The sequence below is a fragment of the Hermetia illucens genome, chromosome 1 (assembly GCF_905115235.1).
Source record: "Hermetia illucens chromosome 1, iHerIll2.2.curated.20191125, whole genome shotgun sequence".
Classification (NCBI taxonomy): Eukaryota; Metazoa; Arthropoda; class Insecta; order Diptera; family Stratiomyidae; genus Hermetia; species Hermetia illucens.
The window spans coordinates 144,627,649-144,648,516 of record NC_051849.1 but is presented as its reverse complement, the minus strand read 5'-3'; the positions used below and the strand labels follow the sequence as shown (position 1 = coordinate 144,648,516).

Below are 20,868 nucleotides of genomic sequence, written 5' to 3'. Positions count from 1 at the left end.
GTTCAAGCGAGAAGAGACCTTCGGGCCTCGACGTGGTGTTGCGTATCAACACGGGTGCCGTACTCCATAGTTCGGTAGAGATTTAGGTAATTCTTGCATCCACCAGTATGAATGCTAAGCCATGCACTTGGTATAGACTGGTACCGTTGTTGCTTGTCTCAGCGGGGCTCTGATTGTGGTCACAAAATCAATCCGTGTCTGAAGAGGACCGTAGGATTAAGTCTCACGACAGGTGCCTACGTAAAACACCATGGGCTTCACTGTCAGCGCAATTGCCTCGGGCTGATTCCAGTTTACCCGTTGAGGAGTTCCGTTCCCACGTACTCGAGAAGGGCGATCAGACCCGAGTCTGTAAGGGACTCATCCAGGTTATTTGCGGTTGGCCCCCTAGTGGGAGTTTCATGGTGGTTGTGGTAACGCCTACATCGCGGGCAGAGCTCCTCGGAGCTCGAGCGTGGAATTGCGCTGTACAACTCGGGTGCCGTACTCTTTAGTTGCGGCAGAGGTGTTAGATAGGCCTCGCATCCACTGGTATGAATGCTGAGCCTGCACTCAGTATAAACCAGGACCGCTGTGCTTGCATGGCGGGGCTCTGATTGTGGTCCCAAAATCAATCCGTGTCCGAAGAGGACCATGGGATTATGCCTTCACGGCAGGTATTCACGTTAAACTCCCAGGACTTTCATGTCAGCGCTAGTTCCGCCTCGGGCTGATTCCAGTTTACCCGTTGGGGAGTTCCGTCCCCACATACTCGAGGAGGGCGATCAGACCAGAGTCTGCAACGGACTCATCTGAAGTGGCTCTGCCACGAAGCCACATCGGTTATCTGGTACCATGGGAACCGGGATGGCCCTCTGAGAGCATATACTCCAGGAGAATTCCTGGAGGATGTGTTCACACGTAATTCTGAAAAGTTTGAACTCTATTATTAACAGTTCCCATTAACTATTAACAGTTATAATTAACAAAGTTATTGGTAATCAAAGTATTGCATTTCATGTAAATGTATTGCATTATAGGGCGGGTATGATGTCATCATCATATGTACAAAGTGAACTTACATGAACGGCGCGGTCCATGGATACACTTTTGCTTGTCTTTTTTAGCTACTTTTTAGTTACTTGAATATCAGTATTAATTACTGGAGGGAGGCATGTGTGTGGATACGTATATGCTAATGAAATTTGCGGGTAGTGTTCAATAAGATGGACATGGGTGAACCATGCACGCTTTCGTTTACAGAGTAAACTGGAAATGTATGAAGATGCGTTAGATTTTGAGCACAATATTTATGTCTTTAATATGTATTTTGTTTGGCAATATATGTTGAAATGTGTATGAATGGGAATACGTGCATAGAGAGTTGCTCACATCAGATGAGCGCGAAACCTTTATACTCGAAGCGCCGAGGTTCCGGTATTCCAACTTGTTTCAATATGTAATCAACTCACTGCCATTTTCGTTTTCTGATCAACACCTTCACGGTCGGTAGATCGGTGAAGTTTATTATTTGTTATTATGTCAGGTTAAACTATCTTGCTCACGATACTGGCAACAGTTGATAAAAGCTTGTATTTGTCACTTTACATGTACTTGGCCTTATAGAAGGAGAATTGGTCCGGAACAGCAGATGTTGGCAGAAAATGACGACTAGCAGTAGCTCATCTGACGCTGACTCACCTCCGCTCTGAGAGTAGCGTGACCGAAAATGGTTCCTAGGTGCCTTTCGTTCTCTCACATGTATCCTTAAGCGTGGCACGGGTATGAATCATATTCAGGTACAGTATTATTAAGGGAACTCTAAGTTTGAATCCACTTCCAAAAAGGAGTTAATGGAGGAGTTACGCTTTGGGGTGGTCTGCGGCTAAGGTAATTGTGAGATTTGGCTAGTTTTTTGTATAAATACTCATTTCATATTTATGACACTGTTAAGGCAATTTCCAATGTGATAATTACTTGTTGATGACAGCACAAGATCATACCTAAGTGAAACCGAGTTCATTTTACAAAATTTCTTCTAAATAAACTGATTCACAACTTCCCAACCTTCACATGTTGGATATCCTCCCACATTCTAAGTTTGGATGCTTTCATCGCACGTTGAACAAATTAAGAAACTTCTCGACTTCTTTAAAAAGTTTGTATTGCCTCTTGTTTCCCTAGCTCCACTTGAAATGTTTTGCTGGCTCCTCAGATTCTGGCTCCATGCAGTGCAGAAAAGTGTAATATATTCGTTGCTGATTTTCATGCACGACAAACTTTTCCAAGAAACATGCATCAGGTGTTGTCTCCTTAATAGTCTTTCTGTTTATCTTACAAAGTGAATGTACATATGAAGTCTGTCAAGCTATAAGCAATTTAGCATGAAATTTGAAATTGCCTATTAACGAGTCAAAGAAAATATACAAGTCCACATATGTTTGTATATATTTGTATGTATATGTAAGAGAAGACAGAAAATTTCATAACTTGTTCCTTTCTTGGGCCTGTTGACATGATTCTGTCTTCTACTTTTAATAAACACTTTCAGGACATGGTGAGGACGCACTTCAGCGTATTTTTGATGATTTGTCGCTCTCGTCATGATAGTCAGTAATTTGAAGTTCTCCAGCTATTATTTTGGGTAATATAACAGATTAGCGACATATGCTAGGTAGTCTGATTTTAATTAATTAATATCAAAAGTTATCAGTTCGGGACTGGTTTTTGCTTTTGACTCAACCACCGATTTTTTTGTCTGTTATTTCCATGTGTGTAGTTTCATTATTTTTTGCAGTTAAGGATTTGAAAAGGATAACCAGACAGCACCGAGACCAACTCAAAGTCGCGCGTTTACTAGATTCCTACACGTACTGGGCGATTTAAATATATGTATGGATGGTATCAAAGGGTAGTATAGGTCCCAGGGTAAAACGTGAATTGGTACCCACGATGGAGCATAAAACTTGGGAAACATCTGCTGAACCAACATCGAAAGCTCTACAACCAAATCCTATCTCCACCTCCACGTGATGGGAGCTCCTTGTTAATGAAAAACTGCAGACGGAGAAGGATGAATGCGAGTCTTCCGCGCCTAAATTGTACCAACTGGTCCTCCAGATTGGGGGTTTGGTAGGGCTGACAACCCTACACGGAAAACAACTTGTTACGAAGCCACAACAGGAGCCTCGGACTGGACAGATAATACAACGACGAACCCGGGAACGACAAAGGAAAAACGATTTGCGTATTTTTTCATGGAACGTGCGCTCCCTATACAGAGATGAAGCTGCCAAGCAGTAAGCCGTTACCCTGTTCCAATATAGGGCTGATGAAAATGCATTGCAGGAGATGCGTTGGGCAGGGACTGGTTTCCTGGAGAAGAGTCACTACATTATATATTTGTGGCGCAGCAGGATTTGCGACATTCGAAATTTATTTCGAATATTGCGGATACGATGGATAGATGGCGCACGGAACTCTCCACGCCCTTAGAACTCGCTACGGGAGTGGAGAGCTAGCGTTGAGAATGTGCCGTTGGTTGGGGGCAGAAAGAACCACATGGAGACGAATCGGTCTCTTCTGCCTCCAGCCTTGGCAGAGACAGTTGGTCTTGCAGTACAGCGACTCATAATTTCTTTACACTCTTCCGTTCCAATTATTGCTAAATAAAACTGTTCTTTCTACATTGAACGCAGGTCGTTTTTAATCATTGTTTGGAATTCGATCTTCGGTATAAAATTATTTTCTGTGCTGAGTCGCGGGTTTTGGGTGAAAGCGTGTAAATAGAACTGGGCGAAATTGCCAGCTGCGCTCAATGCGAAAGTGGAATTGTTACAGCGAGGTGACACAAAGCATCTTAGAATTTGATTTTTTGTATGAGTTGCGAACGGCCAGCGAACGAATGCCAATTTGTGATATTCCTTTTGCATAATAACGTTCGAGGCCAGGTCGCTAGAACTAGTTGCGGAGACGATGAATACCTAAAAATTATAGCGGCTATCCAGTAAACCATGTGTTCGGAGTAGGTTTCTTAGTCAGCCAAAAATTGAAACCTACTGTTATCAGCTTTGAAAATCTAAGCGAACGGCACACGCACTCTGCGCTTACGAGGCAAATTTAGAAATAAAAACCTCATTAACTTTCACGTCCCTACAGAGGAAACCGCAGAATCGAAGCAAGAAAACCTTCTACGAGGCAGTAGAACGAACCCACGAAGGCTCTCCCCGATATGATATCAAGATCATACTTCAGGATTTTAACAGCCAAGTAGCGACGGAGCGCGTATTCAGGCGATACGCTGGTTTCCATAGCTTCCATCAAAATACAAATGATAACGGACTGCGGATTATTCAATTAGCAGTGTCACACGAAATGGTTGTTGGAAGTACCTGGTTTGCATGGAAAGCGGTCCACAAACATACGTGGGCCTCTCCAGACGGGACCACTTACTAACAAATTGACCACGTGTTGATCGAACGCCGCTACCTCTCAGCCTTGATGAATGTCAGAACATATAGGGGTGCCAATATAAACTCGGATCACTATCTCGTTGGCATGGTGCTCCGAGCTCAAATAACAACACCGCCCAGAATCCCCTCCGACAATCAGGTGAGAGTTAACACTGAAGCCATCCATGACGCAGCCCTCCGCAACACCTATAAGAGGGAAATGGATGCCGCAATAATGAAATAAATAATGATCTTCACAATCACCTGAAGAACGTTATCATAAATATGGCCACAAAGATACTTGGGTTCAGCCGCAAAAGGAGTCGGAATGGCTGGTGTGACGATGAATGTAAGCCAGCAACGGAACGGGAGAATGCCGCATACCGAGTAATGTTGCATTCTCAAAGAACGCGGGCACGCGCAGAGACTTATCACGAATTCCGGCGAGCGGAGAAGCGACTTCGCAGACGGGAAAGGAAGCCTGGGAGAGTCATCAGGTCTGTGAACTCGAAAAGTACAGGGAGCAAGCGCAGCAAGCGCGCAAGTTTTACAAACAAGTCAGCAGGATAAAGCCTTACATACCTCGATGTCAATCCTGCCGAGACAAAAAGGGAAATCTGATTTCCTACACTACTATTTTGGACCGATGGGTTGAGTACTTTGATGAACTACTGAACAACCAGAACATCGGCGAGTTGGAGGTCCCGCCAACTGAAGACGACGGACAAATACTGTCACCACCAAGTATAGAAGAAACAGTCCGTGCAATCCATCGGCTTGAAAACCATAAGTCGCCAGGAGCCGATGGAATTACAGCCGAATTGGTTAAATATGGAGGCGACCAATTACATCAAATGGTTCATCAACTTGTTCTCAAGGTGTGGGACAGCGAATCAATGCCTGACGATTGGCAACGAGGCATTATCTGTCTCATACAAGGGAGATATCACACAGTGCAGCAATTACAGAGGTATCACGTTGCTGTGTGCCATCTATAAGATATTCTCCGCTATGTTACTAGGCCGGATAGCTCCATATGCTCAGAACATTATTGGTCCATAACAGAAAGGCTTCAGTACAGGCAAATCAGCAACAGATCGGATTTTCTCTGTGCGGCAAGCGATGGAAAACTGGAGATCAGTTGCACCATCTCTTCATCGACTATAAAGCCGCCTATGATAGCATAGCCAGGGTAACACTGTAGAAGAAATTGATAAGACTGATTAGGCTGACCCTGACCAATGTGCGAGGCCAGATAAAAGCAGCAGGATCACTTTCAATACCATTCGACATCAACAATGGTCTACGACAAGGGGATGCCCTATCATGCATCCTCTTTAACCTGGCCCTCGAGAAAGTGATCCGTGATGCTGAGGTAATTGCAAGACGTACATCCTCTTAAAGTCCACCAAACTACTGGTCTATGCTGACGATATCGACACAATGGGAAGAACGACCCGAGACGTACAAACTGCCTTCATCCAGATCGAGCAGGCGGCGCGAGATCTTGGGCTGCCTATCAATGAAGGCAAGACAAAATATATGGTGGCAACGTCAGAACCAAAAACCAACCAACTAACAACATCAAACCCCACTGGTCAAACGGGAAGAATAAAGATAGGAGACTACAACTTTGAGATCGTTGGTAATATCTCCTATCTAGGGTCGAAAATTACAAACGATAACAGCTACGATGATGAAATCCGCGCACGGTTGTTGTCAGCCAACAGAGCCTATTTCAGCTTATAAAAACTGTTCCGATCGAAACTTCTCATCATAGGTTCAAAGCTCTTAATGTACAAGACCATGATCTTGCCAGTGCTCATGTATTCCTCGGAGACTTGGGTTCTTAGCAAGAAGAATTGCGAACTCTTGGCCGAGAGAAGAATCCTTCGAAGAATTTTTGGCCCCCTACTTGAGGATGGACGATTCCGTAGTCTACATAACGACGAAATCTATGAGCGATACCATAACCGTCAGGTTGTGGATAAAATCCGATTAAATAGGTTACGGTGGGCGAGTCACTTAATCCGTATGGATGAGGAAGATTCAGCCCGGAAAGTCTATAAGGGCAATATCTATGGTAGAAAAAGAAGACGAGGCCGACCCTGCCAGAGATGGAGCGATGGCGCAGGTCAGAACGCCAGACAGCTTTTGGGGATATCGACCTCGGCGCAAACTCGGGATGTCTGGAATTCCTTATTAAGGCAGGCCTGGACCGGATACCGGTTGTTGTGCCGTTGATGATGAGGATGATGGTATCATCGCACTCAGCTAATGCTGAATTGGTGTTCCACAACTGACGTTCTTTGTGATCGACCAGGAAGACTGTATACAGGAGGAATAAGTCTAACGGCAAAGAAGCACGGAATGCCCCTGTGTACTTTTAGGGTAGAGACAAAATAGCTAACTGGGCGGTGGCGTATGTGGTTAATGTATGGGTGTGTCAGTGTACCAATGGCGCTTAGATGATTTTCTTGTCTACGTTTCCCATAACCCCAACAAGCCATAGCGTGGGCATAGCAATGCACTGCATCACATACACGGCACGTAATTTTTCTCACGCAGTAGCCGGTTACCAAAGGCAATGGTAGCCGTCGTTTTGACGTAATAGAGATTAAGGCTGAAAGATTTGGAGAATGAGGTAACGAAAGTTCCATAACAATAAAACTAAGATTTTCGGTCTGACAAACAATTTGAAAATCTAGATGGCGTTGTTTCTGTCGATAGCGGAGCTGAACCCGCTTTTACTTTTTTCTTGAAGTTGTTATCAGGCGCTCCCTTTTTATCGATAAGTGAATGCTAATTGGCACATGCACTAATTTAAAGATGTGTGCGAATGGGGACCATAGGGAACTTATGAGACGCAGGGAATACAGAAAATGAGTCTGATTCTGCAAATTAATAGATCCAGGATAAATCTGGGGATAGTTTATCTCTAATAGTGGAGAAGGTATTAATAGAGCAAGCTCCGGTTACAATAAAAAAACAGGAGATAATTATAAAATTCAAGGACCTGAACGAAGTTACCCTGCGGGAAGATATTTGCGCTGCGCTGGAATTTAATCTTAGACTGCTGTAATTAGTTGGCTGGTGGAAGCTGCGGTTAAATTGACTGGAGCGGACGAAGTTAGTATCGGCTGGGTTATGTGCAAACAGAGAGAGCAAGAATTTACAAGCAAATTTTGGCCATTCGGTAGCAGTATGCATGAGCCTCGTAAAGGGTTGCTTCAGACCTCTGAACGATGCATATGGTGAAGCGGAAAGGCAGCGTAGATGATTAACATGTTGCAATTGAGTAAATAAATAATTAAACCTAAATCGCTGAGGCGGTTCAGGACCTGCATTCACAAACCATTCAAGAGTCGAATGTAGACAAGGCGATAATTTGTGAATCATTTTGAAATTGTGGTAGCATAACTTGGGTGAAGGATATGTTTGGTAGCCCCGCGATATGAACAAACCATACAGGAAAGAATGACATTCCCGGGAGCCGGTTTTGTTAAGACAAAAATTAACGATTTCCATATCTGCTTGTGTGTGTATCTTTGATATGGTGGAGATCACTCAAACCCTGGTGATCCATTGTACTCGATTCTCCCGTCTAAGTGAATATTTCGGATTCTTTTATCTATTGGAGGATTTCCGTTCTTATTCTTGGGTTACATCTGCTCGTTTACTGATGGATAGTGAAAATACGGCGTAGATGGTTGACTATATGTTCTCTACCGATGAATTATGAGTAAAAGGATCTAGAACTAATATGTAACTCCTGTTAGCGCGTTTATGAAGTCTATGCTCGTAGGAGATAAATTGACCGCTGCAGCAAAAACCCTGAAGATCAAGAGGATACAGGTCACGTATACTTTCAGGCCGTAGAGCATAGTTTTTCGCAACACTGCCGACTAATTTGGGGTTAGTATGTTGAAATCTCGTCGATTCAATCTCCCGCCAAGTGCGAAATTCGGGATGCAATTCGCTACCTCGTTGTGAAGGGAAAAAATTGCAGTGGAGATTTTTAGTTAGGTGAAAACTGTTTACTAGTCTGGAACGTCTGAAACCGAAAGACAGTCACAGAAGTGGCGTCACACCTTTTCACCCACAGCCAAAAAAATCAAAACTATAACTTCAGCAAAAAGCAAAATCCGTGTCTTAGGACCATAAGGGCATAATTTTGATTGAATATCTGGCTCAAGTAAGCCCATCAGTGTGCCAATAAATTTAATGATATGAAGCAGCTCCTGGTTGGGTCCATTTGACCCACCGCCTTTAGATTATCATCATTATCATGCACCTAAGTAGCCATTTTGAAGGTTTCACTCGGAAACAACTATCGCTACAACAACTAATGTCGCGAAATTTACTGAGTACGTGTAGTCTATAAATCCCTTTAAAAAAACGGGTTACATCATTTTGTACTGGCTTTAAGGAGGGTTCCGGATACATACGAAAGTGATCTGCAAAAATTAACAATGGTGCATCCATATGATATCTAGGCCTCAAAATACATCCTACTACTGCTCAGATAAAGTTAATAGTAGCAGATTACAACATTTTGGAGATATACCCTAAAACCCTTCTTAAGTTCATTAGAAGTACACAAATTGGCACCTTTATAAGTACAACACACAATTTTGGAAAAAATTCAACCATTATTAACAAAGTTACAGGAGGTTTTGTGTTTTACGTGAATTTATCGTACTCTAAGACGTGTATGACGTCATGATCATATAAAATGAAGGGCGGATTTGGAGTTTTTAGAAAGAAAGAAATATGTTCAATTTTGAACTATGTACGAATGGTTTGTAAAACAAAACCTTATTAAAATCGATTCAATGTATGCCTGTCTGTCTGTCCCACGGACTTTTCTCAGAAACGTTTATACCGATTGACACAAAATTTGGTGAGAAGGAGAAGTATAAACGCTCACACATGCAGTATTCTCCTATGTTGAGTTTAAGTAGCGGTCTTCATATATGCAAAAGGGGGGTGTTATTTCTTTTCATCGAATATGAAATGAAAGACATCGATTAGTAATTGTCAAAACCAGTGTTTGTTTTGGCACTTGTTGGAGAGGGGGGTGTGTAGGGGTCGATTTCTTTAACGGACTAATTTTCAGAATCTGAAGAAAGTCATGAAAGTGCCTCTATATAGTGTCCAGGCCTCAAAATACGCTCCATGTCGATATCTACTCAAAGTTGATAATAGTATATTTTAATTCTAAAATTCTAAATAAAGAGTTATAAAAAGTTCAGTAATATAGATTGTAATACGAAGCATGTGTTCCCAAGTTTGATTAAAATAGTACTGGTCAGGTTCGGATCTGGAAAATCGACTCTAAGAGCGATCGAAAATGTAGTCGCTAGCTTGAAGCAAGGCTAAGGTGGAAACCAGTATTGGGCATATTTGTATTCGTAAATACGAATCCGAATAAATTCATACAATGCGTTCTATGAATCATCGTGATCATCATCAACGGCGCAACAACCGCTATCCGGTCTAGGCCTGCCTTAATAAGGAACTCCAGACATCCCGGTTTTGCGCCGAGGTCCACCAGTTCGATATCCCTAAAAGCTTTCTGGCGTCCTGACCTAGGCCATCGCTCCATCTTAGGCAGGGTTTGCCTCGTCTTCTTTTTCTATAAAACAATTCTTCTTGAAAATATCTCTTGTTATGTACCGTGTCATTTTGGTTGCTTGCAACCTGAGAATTTTGAAAATTCACTGCTATTGAAACATTAACAGCCCCTTGGGCAATGGCGTACCTCACGGCTATGAGCTTTGGTTATCGAAAATAGTTTCTGATTGGTTTCCTTACTGTGCGGAAGCTCCTTAACAACGCCATCGGGAGACCCCAGAATGTTCCCTTTCGCCAAATTGAGCGGGAATTCCGACGATAGAAACTGAAGTTATTGGGCGTAAGCGAAGTGGGTTGGTGACATACCGGTGATCGCTACTCTCTCGTTGCTACATTGTGTTTTCGTGTTTTGTAAACATTATTGGTAACAATTGCGAATACTGTTGCTGACAACTACCGTAAGACGCGCTCTTATGATCTGGCAGGGTCTCAATTGCAAAATTCAGCTCTAGATAAAAAGCACCTCAAGTGTGCACTGCTAGGTACCAACGGTGGTTGCGAATGTAGGTGAGCAGCATGCATTCTATAGGTAACTATTATATTTGTAGTTGACAATAGGTTCCGTGAAGGTGAAATAATGGTATTCACGATATGACTGTCATGTAGTAGTGGCAAAGCTTTTCAGCTGGGCAAACGGCACAAATTTTAAACAAGTCGAAATACCAGAAGCTTGGTGCTACAGGTAAAAAGGTTTTGTGTTCATCTTGTGTGCGAAATTTCGTTTGCACGTTTTTCTATTCGTACATAGCTAAAAATTCAAAATATTCCTTGATTTATCCAACTCCACTATTCATATGAGTTCAATTTATATGGTAATGATATCATACACATTTCAGGTTGTCACAAATTTTTAGTACTTTGGAATACTAATCACCACATGGCACACCATTTTCTCTTGTTCACTTAGAATCGATGTTCTTCTTTGGGCAATATTTTTACGATTTCAATTTAATTTAATTTTAGGTTTACTGAGTTAGCAATATTTCACACTATTTACTTTATAATTCCAATAATACTTAAACCTTTAGTGACTGATCGCGGCGATAGCTGGAGGTAGAGGAGACCGGTTCGTCTCCATGCGGTTCTTTCTGCTCCCAACCAACGGCACATTCTCACCGCTAGCCCTCCACTCCCGTGGCGAGTTCTAAAGACGTGGAGAGTTCCGTGCGCCACCTATCCGCTCGTATTTGCAACATTCGAAATAAATTTCGAATGCTGCGAATCCTGATGCGCCACAAATTCATGTAAAATACATTTTGAACTTCTCTAACTTTGATAATAATACTTGGATTTCCTTCAAAGTTTCCAGAGTTGTGTATTATAATACTACTTTCAGTGGTACCAATTTAGTGCATCTGGGATAAAATTAAGATGAGTTTTGCGAAGATTTCTAAAATAGACATTATGTTATTATTAAGTTTATTTGAGCAAGTCTCGGAATGGAATGTATTTTAAGGCCAACATTTTGTATAGGTGCACCATTGTGAATTTTTTTCAGATTTTTCGGTTGGGTAGGTTCTAAGAGCGAGATATGCTACATTTTTGGGGGAATACATTTTGAGCCTTTACTCCGTAGAAGTATCGAATTTCTAGTATAGTTAAAATGTTTCTCCGCAAAAATGTGACCCAAATGCTAAAGAAAGTAGTAGTCGATTGGAGGAGGTGAATGATGAATATGGTTTAATTTTTGGGCCGTTATTCTGTATACATGAGGTCGTACCTTGTCGTGAAGCGGTACCAGTCTACCTCTGTTGAGCAATCTAGGCCATTGAATATGCAATTTTCTATGCATTTCATCGACTTAGGCAGACTACTTTCATGCATTAATCGTTTCACCATGTTGTGAAAAAGAATAGTGGATAACTCTGGCTGCAGACCACCAGACAGTCAATATTACCTTCTTCGGATGAAGGTTCGATTTTGGCATTTGCAGCCTCACCGATACCTAGCCATTGTGCTGATGATTGTCGTGCAATGTCCAATGTTCACCACATGTCAATATTCTGTACAGAAAAAGGTACTTTCTGTCACGAGAGAGTGGAGAACTACAAATTTCCATTCGAACCGCAATGTTTTGTTCTGTAAGTTGTAAATATGAGGAACCCATTTATCAAGCTTCCTTACCTTTCCAAGCTGTTGCAAGTGCTGGGAAATTGTCGCATAGTGTACGCCCAATTTTTCTAAAATGTTTTTTTCAGATGCATGTTTGTTAGATTCCACCTTCTGGATTTCTTCGTAGTTCATTTTGAGGACTCATGTCGCCCGACCGAAATTTTTGGAACCACCGCTGTGCAAATGTTTCTGGCTGCATTGTGACCAAGTTTAAATTCATAAAGGAAGAGTAGGCGTTTTTCACTCGCTTCCGTGTTTTTTTCTTCTTTTTATTCCTTTACAAGCACAATGACTTTCAAAACTGAAGTGATACCTTGACCAAATGTAGGACTATTTATGCGCTATTATTTATTGCCACCAGCGCCACCTGGCGGCAGTTTGACATATCAAAATCGTAACTAACTTCACTTCGCTGTGAAATCCGATATTTCATCTGTGTAATATTGGTAAAGTCATTCACACATATTCTCAACAAATTTCGTAACAATAGCCTCAGCCGTTTTCGAATAAATCGGGTGTGCTTGACAGACAGACATCCGTGACATCTGTAGCATTGTTGTGATCTGAATTGGATAAAGTAGTATCTAGGTTTTGAAATTCTCGAAGAATTGTGATCTCTCTAATGTGGTAAGGATCAGTCCTATTATCTGGGGAGCCTTCTGCCATTTCTAAAGGGAAGTCGTTTAGTCTCCCGAATAGGGTAAGTGAAATGCCAGACAAAGTTCAATGTTCTTCACCTCACTGGCCTTCGCTCTGAAAAAGGAAACCACCAGTTCCCGAAATTCGCTGTTTTCGAAAATAAATTGTTATTTTTATGCACTCAACATACAATGTGTTTCCCTTTTTTAGTTCTTCTGATATATTTTACATCAATCCTGTAGAATACGTTTAGAAAGGATACATCTCTCGTGCCCTATACCATTATTCAGCATTTATCAGGGTCTCATTCCCTGCTTTCCTGTCGTTGTTTAGAATGTTGCCTACACACCGAGATCACATGCAATTCCACTTTTTATATTATGCTTGGCATTTCGTTGACAAGGAAATCTATTCAGGAAATAATCACTTGCATTGAATTATCGATAACTGAATGATTGAATGATGAAACGGTTCCTGTCTGGGCGCGTCTTCTGATAAAATACATGAAGTGGAAATAGTACCGAGATTGGTTGTTCTAAACTCAATCGTTAAACGGAAATAGTGACTCGTTAAAGTAGCTAGTATACCAATAACAACTGTTTACCTATCGGTAACTTTGATGGCAATATCAAACGTTTCTATCAGATATTTTCGCAACAGTTGTCCTCCTACTGTCTTAAGATAAAAGAAATAACAAATTACAAATAACGAAGCTCGTTTTGTTGTTGATATGAATATCTTCATTGATAAATCAAATCAAATTTGGTAATCAATTTTATGCTCCGATAAGCTTTCTTTCATTATTTTATCATGGAATTGGATATATAAGAACGGTTCGAACTTTTCGTGACAATAGTAAAGTTCAAGTGCACAAGCTAATTGTATCCAATCAATATGAGGTATCTGGTGGCGTTAACCTTGGCTGTTTTGTCCATCTGCGCCTATACTGTGTCAGCACAAAGTCACAATGTAACCTGGGGAGCGATTGGCCAATACGATATCCTTTTGGACAGCCAAGTGGTTCAGGAGAAATATAAATTTTTGCGAGTAGTCAGCGAGGATTTTACTTTCCCTACAAAGGTAATATCATGGAAGAATCATATTAAAGAGGAGTATATACTTATAAATTAAATTCTATCTTTCATTTTGTAGGGTCGTACCAATTATTACACAATTACCGCGGTTCGCTGCATTGACCAGTACACTAACGGCAATGGTGGTTATGCGACCTTAGTGAGTGGCGGCCCAGGAGCTAAGAATGTTACGATTCATTTGAAATCGAAAAGGGATCATGGCTTCAATTTCCTCATTCAAATCTACGGACGATATTAGTGAAATGTGGTTGGAGATGCGGCAGCTTTGAAAACAAAATATCCTAAAAACCCTTAATGGAAATAAACCATGAAAATTTCATTTATTTTTTTTGTGGCTAGTAGGCATTAATTTGTTTCTCAGTGGATTTGACGAACATTAACTGCGGTACTATCCACGGGATAAAAGATAAGTCATGTACGAATCATTTCCAGAGGTCTTCGTTAGAGTTTGTGATTAAAACTTTAAGATTTGAAGTATATTTTAGGCGATGACCGGCTTTACGGTTTCTTACCAGGACAGACGGTCCGGCATCAAGTTAATGCGGACTTAGGACCCCGCAATTCTCAAAAAAATATGTGAAGTATAATCCACTAACTTCTTGTAAGGTCTTGGACATAAATGCAGTGATATTAACGTGTCCCCACCTCTTTCTATGTAAACTACGAAAGTTCTGTTTTGCAGGCTTGGTGTCAAGGTCTAGAATATGATATGTTTTTGTTTGTCTTTGATAGTGCTAACTTGGTTATATGTAGTTCCAGGAGCAAATAGTATTAAATTTTGCTATCATGCAGTTTGGTAGTGCAGTCCAAAGAGTCCTAAGTTTCATAATCTTCGTCAAAGATGATCTTAATCGCAGGCAGCTCGAAAAGTTGGCAAACGTAGATACGTGATACTATTAATACACTGCCAATGTATCATTTAATCTACTGAATTAATGATTTCCTTAGAAAGATAGAGATAAAGGATTTACAATGAGTTTAGATGGCGAATGGCCAAAACGACTATCTGAGGAGGGTAGAACTATCTCCAAACAGAAAAATTTGCGAAAGTTGACCGTTGACCGTTGACCGTGCATACTCGTCAGTACCTAAGAGGAGTTCTACTAAAGTTTTTAGTCGACAAGGGTATGCATATATTCCATCCCCCCTGTTTTATGCGTGGTTGCGCTACGATAGGACCAGAATCATAAATTTTGAAAAATTTGAGGAAGATGTGAAAGGTTAAATCAAGCCCAAAATTAAATTTAAAGAATCCTAACAGAGAAATTCTTCACTCCTCTGATTCTGACTTCCCACTCATTCAATTCAATTATTTTTTCAAAACTGGTTTAAAAATCAGTTGAGCCGACAAGGACTACTTCACATGACAACATTACTCCGTGTGAAGTGGTTCCTTTCTTTCAAATCGGCCTCGTCGCAGGTTGCGCTCCTTTTCAGTGCACCTGGTATCGCTTCGCCCCACTTATATGAAGAATTTTGAAAGCATGTTCTATTCGTACATGACTCAAATTCAAAACTTCAAGATATTTAATACATAACATATATATGCATGTATCTTCTCACCCTAAACAAATAAATATTTCAGATTAGCGATAATGATGAATATTTTCGCTTTACTTCGTACGTGAAAGTGAATATCACTCGAGATCGTATCCATCGGTGACTTCGGCCAAACAAGTAGCGGATTTTGGAACCCCTGCTCATGTTCATTCACGGAGAAATCTATATCTTCCATCTAAGGGAAAGCCTGCATCTAGTGCAGAAAGCACGGTCAACCGGAAGAAAAGTCCAACCATTCCTATAATAGGAAAATATATTCCAGAGAACGATTGAGGAAGGAACTGCTGATGGAAGCTTCAGCCACAAAGAAGAGGTGATTACAGGCCAAATCTTGCCTGTCCTAACTTTCTCTTCCATGTCTCCAGGAAAGGCGGAAAAAAAGGAATTGGCCTAGTACCTGTATGTGAAATCCGATCCATGTGGATTAAATACCATGAAGCTGAGAACGTAACCGAAGTTAGCCGAAAGTATTGCTAGAGAAGGGAAGGTTTCTTGAGAATGAGGACATGGGCGTTACTGCATCACTGATTGTAACAATATCCAGTGAAGTCGGACGTAATTAAGCGGAACCATGCGAGGCCGGAACCCGATGAAACCTATGCTAGATACAGCAGACTCTTCAGTAAGTGACATTGGGTAGGTGGACCTTTCATGACAAAAAATTCACAAGACTGGGAGTCTATGCTCTGTTATCAAATTTATTAGAAACAACCATGCTGAGACAATTTGGTGTTTCAGGCCTTGCCGCGGTCATCTTACAATATTAGGTTAATGGTTAGAGTTAAAGTGCCATAGTTGCCTCTGTATATCTACCCTTTGATTCTCTATACCCTCCACCGGTATAGGAACTAGGGGATCTATTAGTGCATGCAAGCCAAGTGGTTTTGAATTCTTAAAAGGTTGCGATATTTGTTAGAGAAGAATCGAATGCAATTCTAGAGGAGGGAAGCTTTTGATTTCGTCACTTCAGCTGATGTCATGATTACGAACCCAGAGTGTGCGACAATGTTTGTAGGACCAAGCAGAGTATAGTAATTGACCTAACAATTTTCATTTCAAACATGTTACAGTTGGTTGCGTATTAGCAGGTTTTTGAGTAAATTTCACAGTCAGATCACCATTACTTAGAATTTAGTTTGACTATTTCGGCCAATTGAGACTGGATTGGAAATTCCAAACCAAACTTTTTTAGAGTGCTTTCAAGAAACTGATTTCGTAATGGAACTGTGAACTGGAAATTAAAAAATCAACCAAACAACTTCTGAGTCGCGCCGTAAAATCAAAAAGAAGAAGAATAGTAAGATACATGTAAGATATTCAAAATGAGACTCCTTTCGAAAATGCTACAAGGAACTGGAACACAAAAGGGGGTTTTCCAAGCTGCGCTAGGTCCTTAAGAGAGATGAGTTATATCAGCTAGACTCTCATAGAAAAGCAGGTAGCAGCTTCACAAACTCTAGAATGGAGTCAGTGTGGACTCTGTGACAATTATTCGCAGAACAACTGATTGAGTTGGATAGTAGAGAGTAAGCGGCTCCTTCAAGCCCTTCAACCCGAAAATGTTGTGAAATTGGAACATTACGGCAGCTCCTATATCTACCATTCTCCGATCATTTCAAAGTGCATGGATAGCATTTATCTAGCGATGCAAAAGGAGGATATTGAGCGATTTAAGCGATTTCTAAGGAATATTTTACTAGGATGACTTCTTTTGGGTTACACATCTACCTTTGGGTAGATGGTTTAGGTAGATTTCATACCGAAGTCCGGGAAACATGACTTTTCAAACCTAAAGAAAAAATCTGTTTAACATCAATCTCGTTAAAATGGACAATCTCTTAATCAGATTGTCCATTTTAACGAGAAAGGGCGCTAAGGTCGCCCGCGCTAAACGAAAATTAATATGCACCCGTCGAACGTCCTGTGAGTCTGCTCTTTCGTCCTTGGTTTCTAACCTAACCTAACCTAACCTTCTAAAGTACGCGATGAGGGTATTCGTAGATATGGAAGGGCTTCTGACTGTGCTATTCCAAAAGTTGAGAGATGATCAACGGTGTAACAAGCGGTATCCGGTCTAGGCCTGCCTTAGTGAGGAATTCCAGACATCTCGGTTTTGTGCCGAGGTGCACCAATTTAATATCCCTAAAACCTGTCTGGCATCTTGGCCTAGGTCATCATATATCGTGAACCTGAGACCTGCCTCGTCTTCTTTTTCTACCATAGACATTGCCGTTATAGACATTCCGCGCTGGATCATCCTCATCCATACGGATTAAGTGACCCTCCTAGCGCTACCTATTGAGCCGGATTTTGTCTACAACAATACAAATTCTTCTGAAGATTCTTCTCTCGGATGTGCCAAGAGTTCACAATTTTTCTTGCTAGGAACGCAAGTTTCCAAGGAATACATGAGGACTGGCAAGATCATTGTCTTATACAGTAAGAGCTTTGGCATTATGGTGAGATGTTTCGAGTTTCAAAATAGGCTCTGTTGGCAGCCAATAACTGTACGCGAATTTAATCGTCGTATGTGTTATCACCGACCAGATTAAAAGGGTTCACGATAAGGCGTCTCCTTGTCTTAGACTGTGGTTGGTGTGGAATGGTATCGAGAGTGATTCTGCTGCGTTGAATGGCCTCGAATATTGGTCAGGGTTAATCTAGCCAGTCTTATCAATTTCGTCGGGATTCCGAATAGTGTACAGTTTTACCCTGGCTATGATATCATAGGCCACCTTGAAGTCGATGAGAAATTGGTGCAACTGATTGCCATATTCCATCAGTTTTTTCATCCAGGGAAAATCTGATCTGTTGCTGACTTGCCTGGAGTAAAGTTTCTTTGGTATGGGCCAATTATGTTCTGAGCGTATCTGGCTATCCGATCTAGTACGATAGTGGACAATATTTTATAGATGGAACTTAGCAATGTGATACCCCTATAATTACTGCAATGCGTGATATCCCCCTTTTTATGTATGCTTCTTTGTCAGTCATTAGGCATTGTTTTGCTCTCCTATACCTTGACTATAAGTTAATGAACCATTTGATGTGATTCGGGCCCCTATATTTAGGCAGTTTGGCTGTAATTCCACCGTTTTCAGGCGACATATGATTTTTAAACCAATTGATTGCACGGACTGTTTCTTCTATGCTTGGTGGTGACCGTGTCCGTCGGTTTTAGTTGGCGGGACCTCCAACTCGTCAATATTCTGGTTTTGGAGCAGTTCATCAAAGTCGCTCCAATATGCCGATTCTGTTGTAAATCAAATTTCCCGCTTTGACTCGGCAGGATGTGCATGGAGGTGTATAAGGCTTCTTCTTACTGACTTGTTGATAAAAATTCCGCGCCTGGTGTGGTTGCTTCCTGTACTTCTCGAGTTTACAAACCTGTTGGTTCCTTTTACCATATGTGAAGTCACTTCTCCGCTCGGTGAAGCTCGTGATAAGTCTTCACGCGTACCCGCGTTCTTTGAGAATGTAACGTTATTCGGTATGCAGCTATCTTCCGCTTAGCTAATGTCCATCGTCGAACTAGCCGTTCCGACTTTTTTGCCAAGTAGCTTCAGTGTTAATTCCCACCTGATTGTCAGAGGGGATTCTGGGTGTTGTTGTTATTCGAGTGCGTAGGGCTAAGCCAATGAGATATTAGTCGGATTCTATATTGGCCCCCTTATATGTTCTGACATTCATCAAGGCTGAGAGTATGTACATGTGGTAACGTTGGTTGAAAGTGGTGCTGCTTGGAGAGGCCCGCGTTTGCTTGTGGACCGCTTTTCGCGCACACCAGGTATTCGCAACAACCATTTCTTGCGACACAGTTAATTTATAATCCACAGGCAGTTATGATTGGTATCCTTTTAGTAGCTATGGAAGCCAACGTCTCGTCTGAATACGGGCTCCGTTCTTACTTTGCTGTTGAAATCTCCAAGCATGATTTTGATATCACGGCTGAGTTTTGCCGGTTCCTTCTAAGTTAATGAGGCTTATGTTTCTAATTTCAGAAGCGCAGAGTGCAGTTATGTAGTCACAGCCGGTAACAGCAGGTTTCATTTTTTTGTTGACTAAGAAACCTACTTCGGTCCCTGCCAGCGGATCTCTTGTAACATAGTTACATCAGCCTTATATTGGCGCAGTATATCGACAAGCAGCTGGCCAACATTCAATCTATACAGAAAACGCACGTTCCATGAGAAAATGCAGAAATCGGCTTTCGTTGCCGGGTTCGTCATTCTGTTGTTAGTCTAGTCTAGCGCCTTTTGCGGCTTCGTAACTTCAGTTTTTCCTGTAGGGTTGTCAGCTCTACCCAATCCCGAACCTGGAGGGAGACTCGCCTTCACCCTTCTCCGTCTATAGCTTTTCGCTAAGAAGCAACTCCGAGCCGTCAACATGGCGATAGGGTTTTCTAGTACAGCTGTTGGTGTTGGTTCAGCAGGTTGTTTCCCAGGTTTTATACTCCATCGTAGGTATCAGTCAACGTTTCACCCTGGGACCTATACTACCCTTTGACCACTAGGTGTTAATCGCTATCTAATGACAGAAGCAACGAAAGGCTGTTCTCAATAAAGTGTGCCGTTGCCGCCTGTGTGCAGTACGTGAACTGCAAAGCCTGCTAATATACGTCCAAACTTATGCCGCAGTTGATTTGATATTCAGTTGGTGCTTCAGGCATAGCGTTTTAGTAAACCCAAATAGAATTACAATGGTGTTATTACAAAAAGGAGAGCCTTCCAAATATGAATTGTAATACCTGGGAGTTATTTGGAACAAGCATAAAGAGACAAAGATGAAATGAGTTCTCCCAGCTTAAGGGCTGTGCAGATGGACTTTTGGCTCCGCGTGGGGACTCAGGCTTCATGTGATAATCTGGATATATATAGTATATTCAGAGTACTGCGATAAATGCAGCTCATAGACTATTTCATTTAGGTACATGGGGAAGTAACAGACGGATATAGAGCATTATATAGTAATTCCATCTGCTTCCGGATACCCATCTATTCGTGCGGCAGAAGATATAACTTTTTTCTCAAATGAAGAGAGAAAACTGTGCCAAACCAAAGAATGCGGGGGAGTCGCCCAAAAACAGCAGAGCGCTCTGGAGCGGCAGTCTGCCTTCTGGTTAGAAAATGAAAAATTTCACTCTGAAAAGTGGGAGTTTTAATGCTGGATGAGCCGAATTTGTGACGGAGTGTCGTTTTGGAGGTTTTGTTTCGCGTTCGAGTGCAGTTTGTAACGGCTATTTTATGTTGAGAAGGTTGACTAGAATCTGCTTGATTAGGATTTCAAGTTTAGAAAAAAAAGTGAAAATATTTTCAAATTCTTTTATTCCGAAAAATGTAGCTTTCTTTGTCTTAACACTCTAAATTACGTGTTTTCTATAGGTGACGAAAAAGTCA

General features: G+C 41.5%; 1 protein-coding gene across 1 annotated transcript; it reads left to right on the top strand.

Moving 5' to 3' along the window:
* The first annotated feature begins 13,659 nt into the window (after positions 1 to 13,659).
* Positions 13,660 to 14,231, top strand: LOC119660050 (probable salivary secreted peptide). The gene is made up of 2 exons (XM_038068430.1): positions 13,660 to 13,898; positions 13,971 to 14,231. Exons 1-2 carry the CDS (start codon positions 13,713 to 13,715, stop codon positions 14,148 to 14,150), a joined length of 366 nt encoding a protein of 121 aa, XP_037924358.1. The 5' UTR covers positions 13,660 to 13,712; the 3' UTR covers positions 14,151 to 14,231.
* Positions 14,232 to 20,868: the final 6,637 nt, after the last annotated feature.

What these genes read in the sequence shown, in the direction of transcription:
- LOC119660050 (XM_038068430.1), top strand. Translation starts at nt 13,713, where the DNA reads ATGAGGTATCTGGTGGCGTTAACCTTGGCTGTTTTGTCCATCTGCGCC. An exon ending in ATTTTACTTTCCCTACAAAG is followed by an intron (nt 13,899 to 13,970) that starts GTAATATCATGG and finishes TTCATTTTGTAG; the next exon opens with GGTCGTACCAATTATTACAC.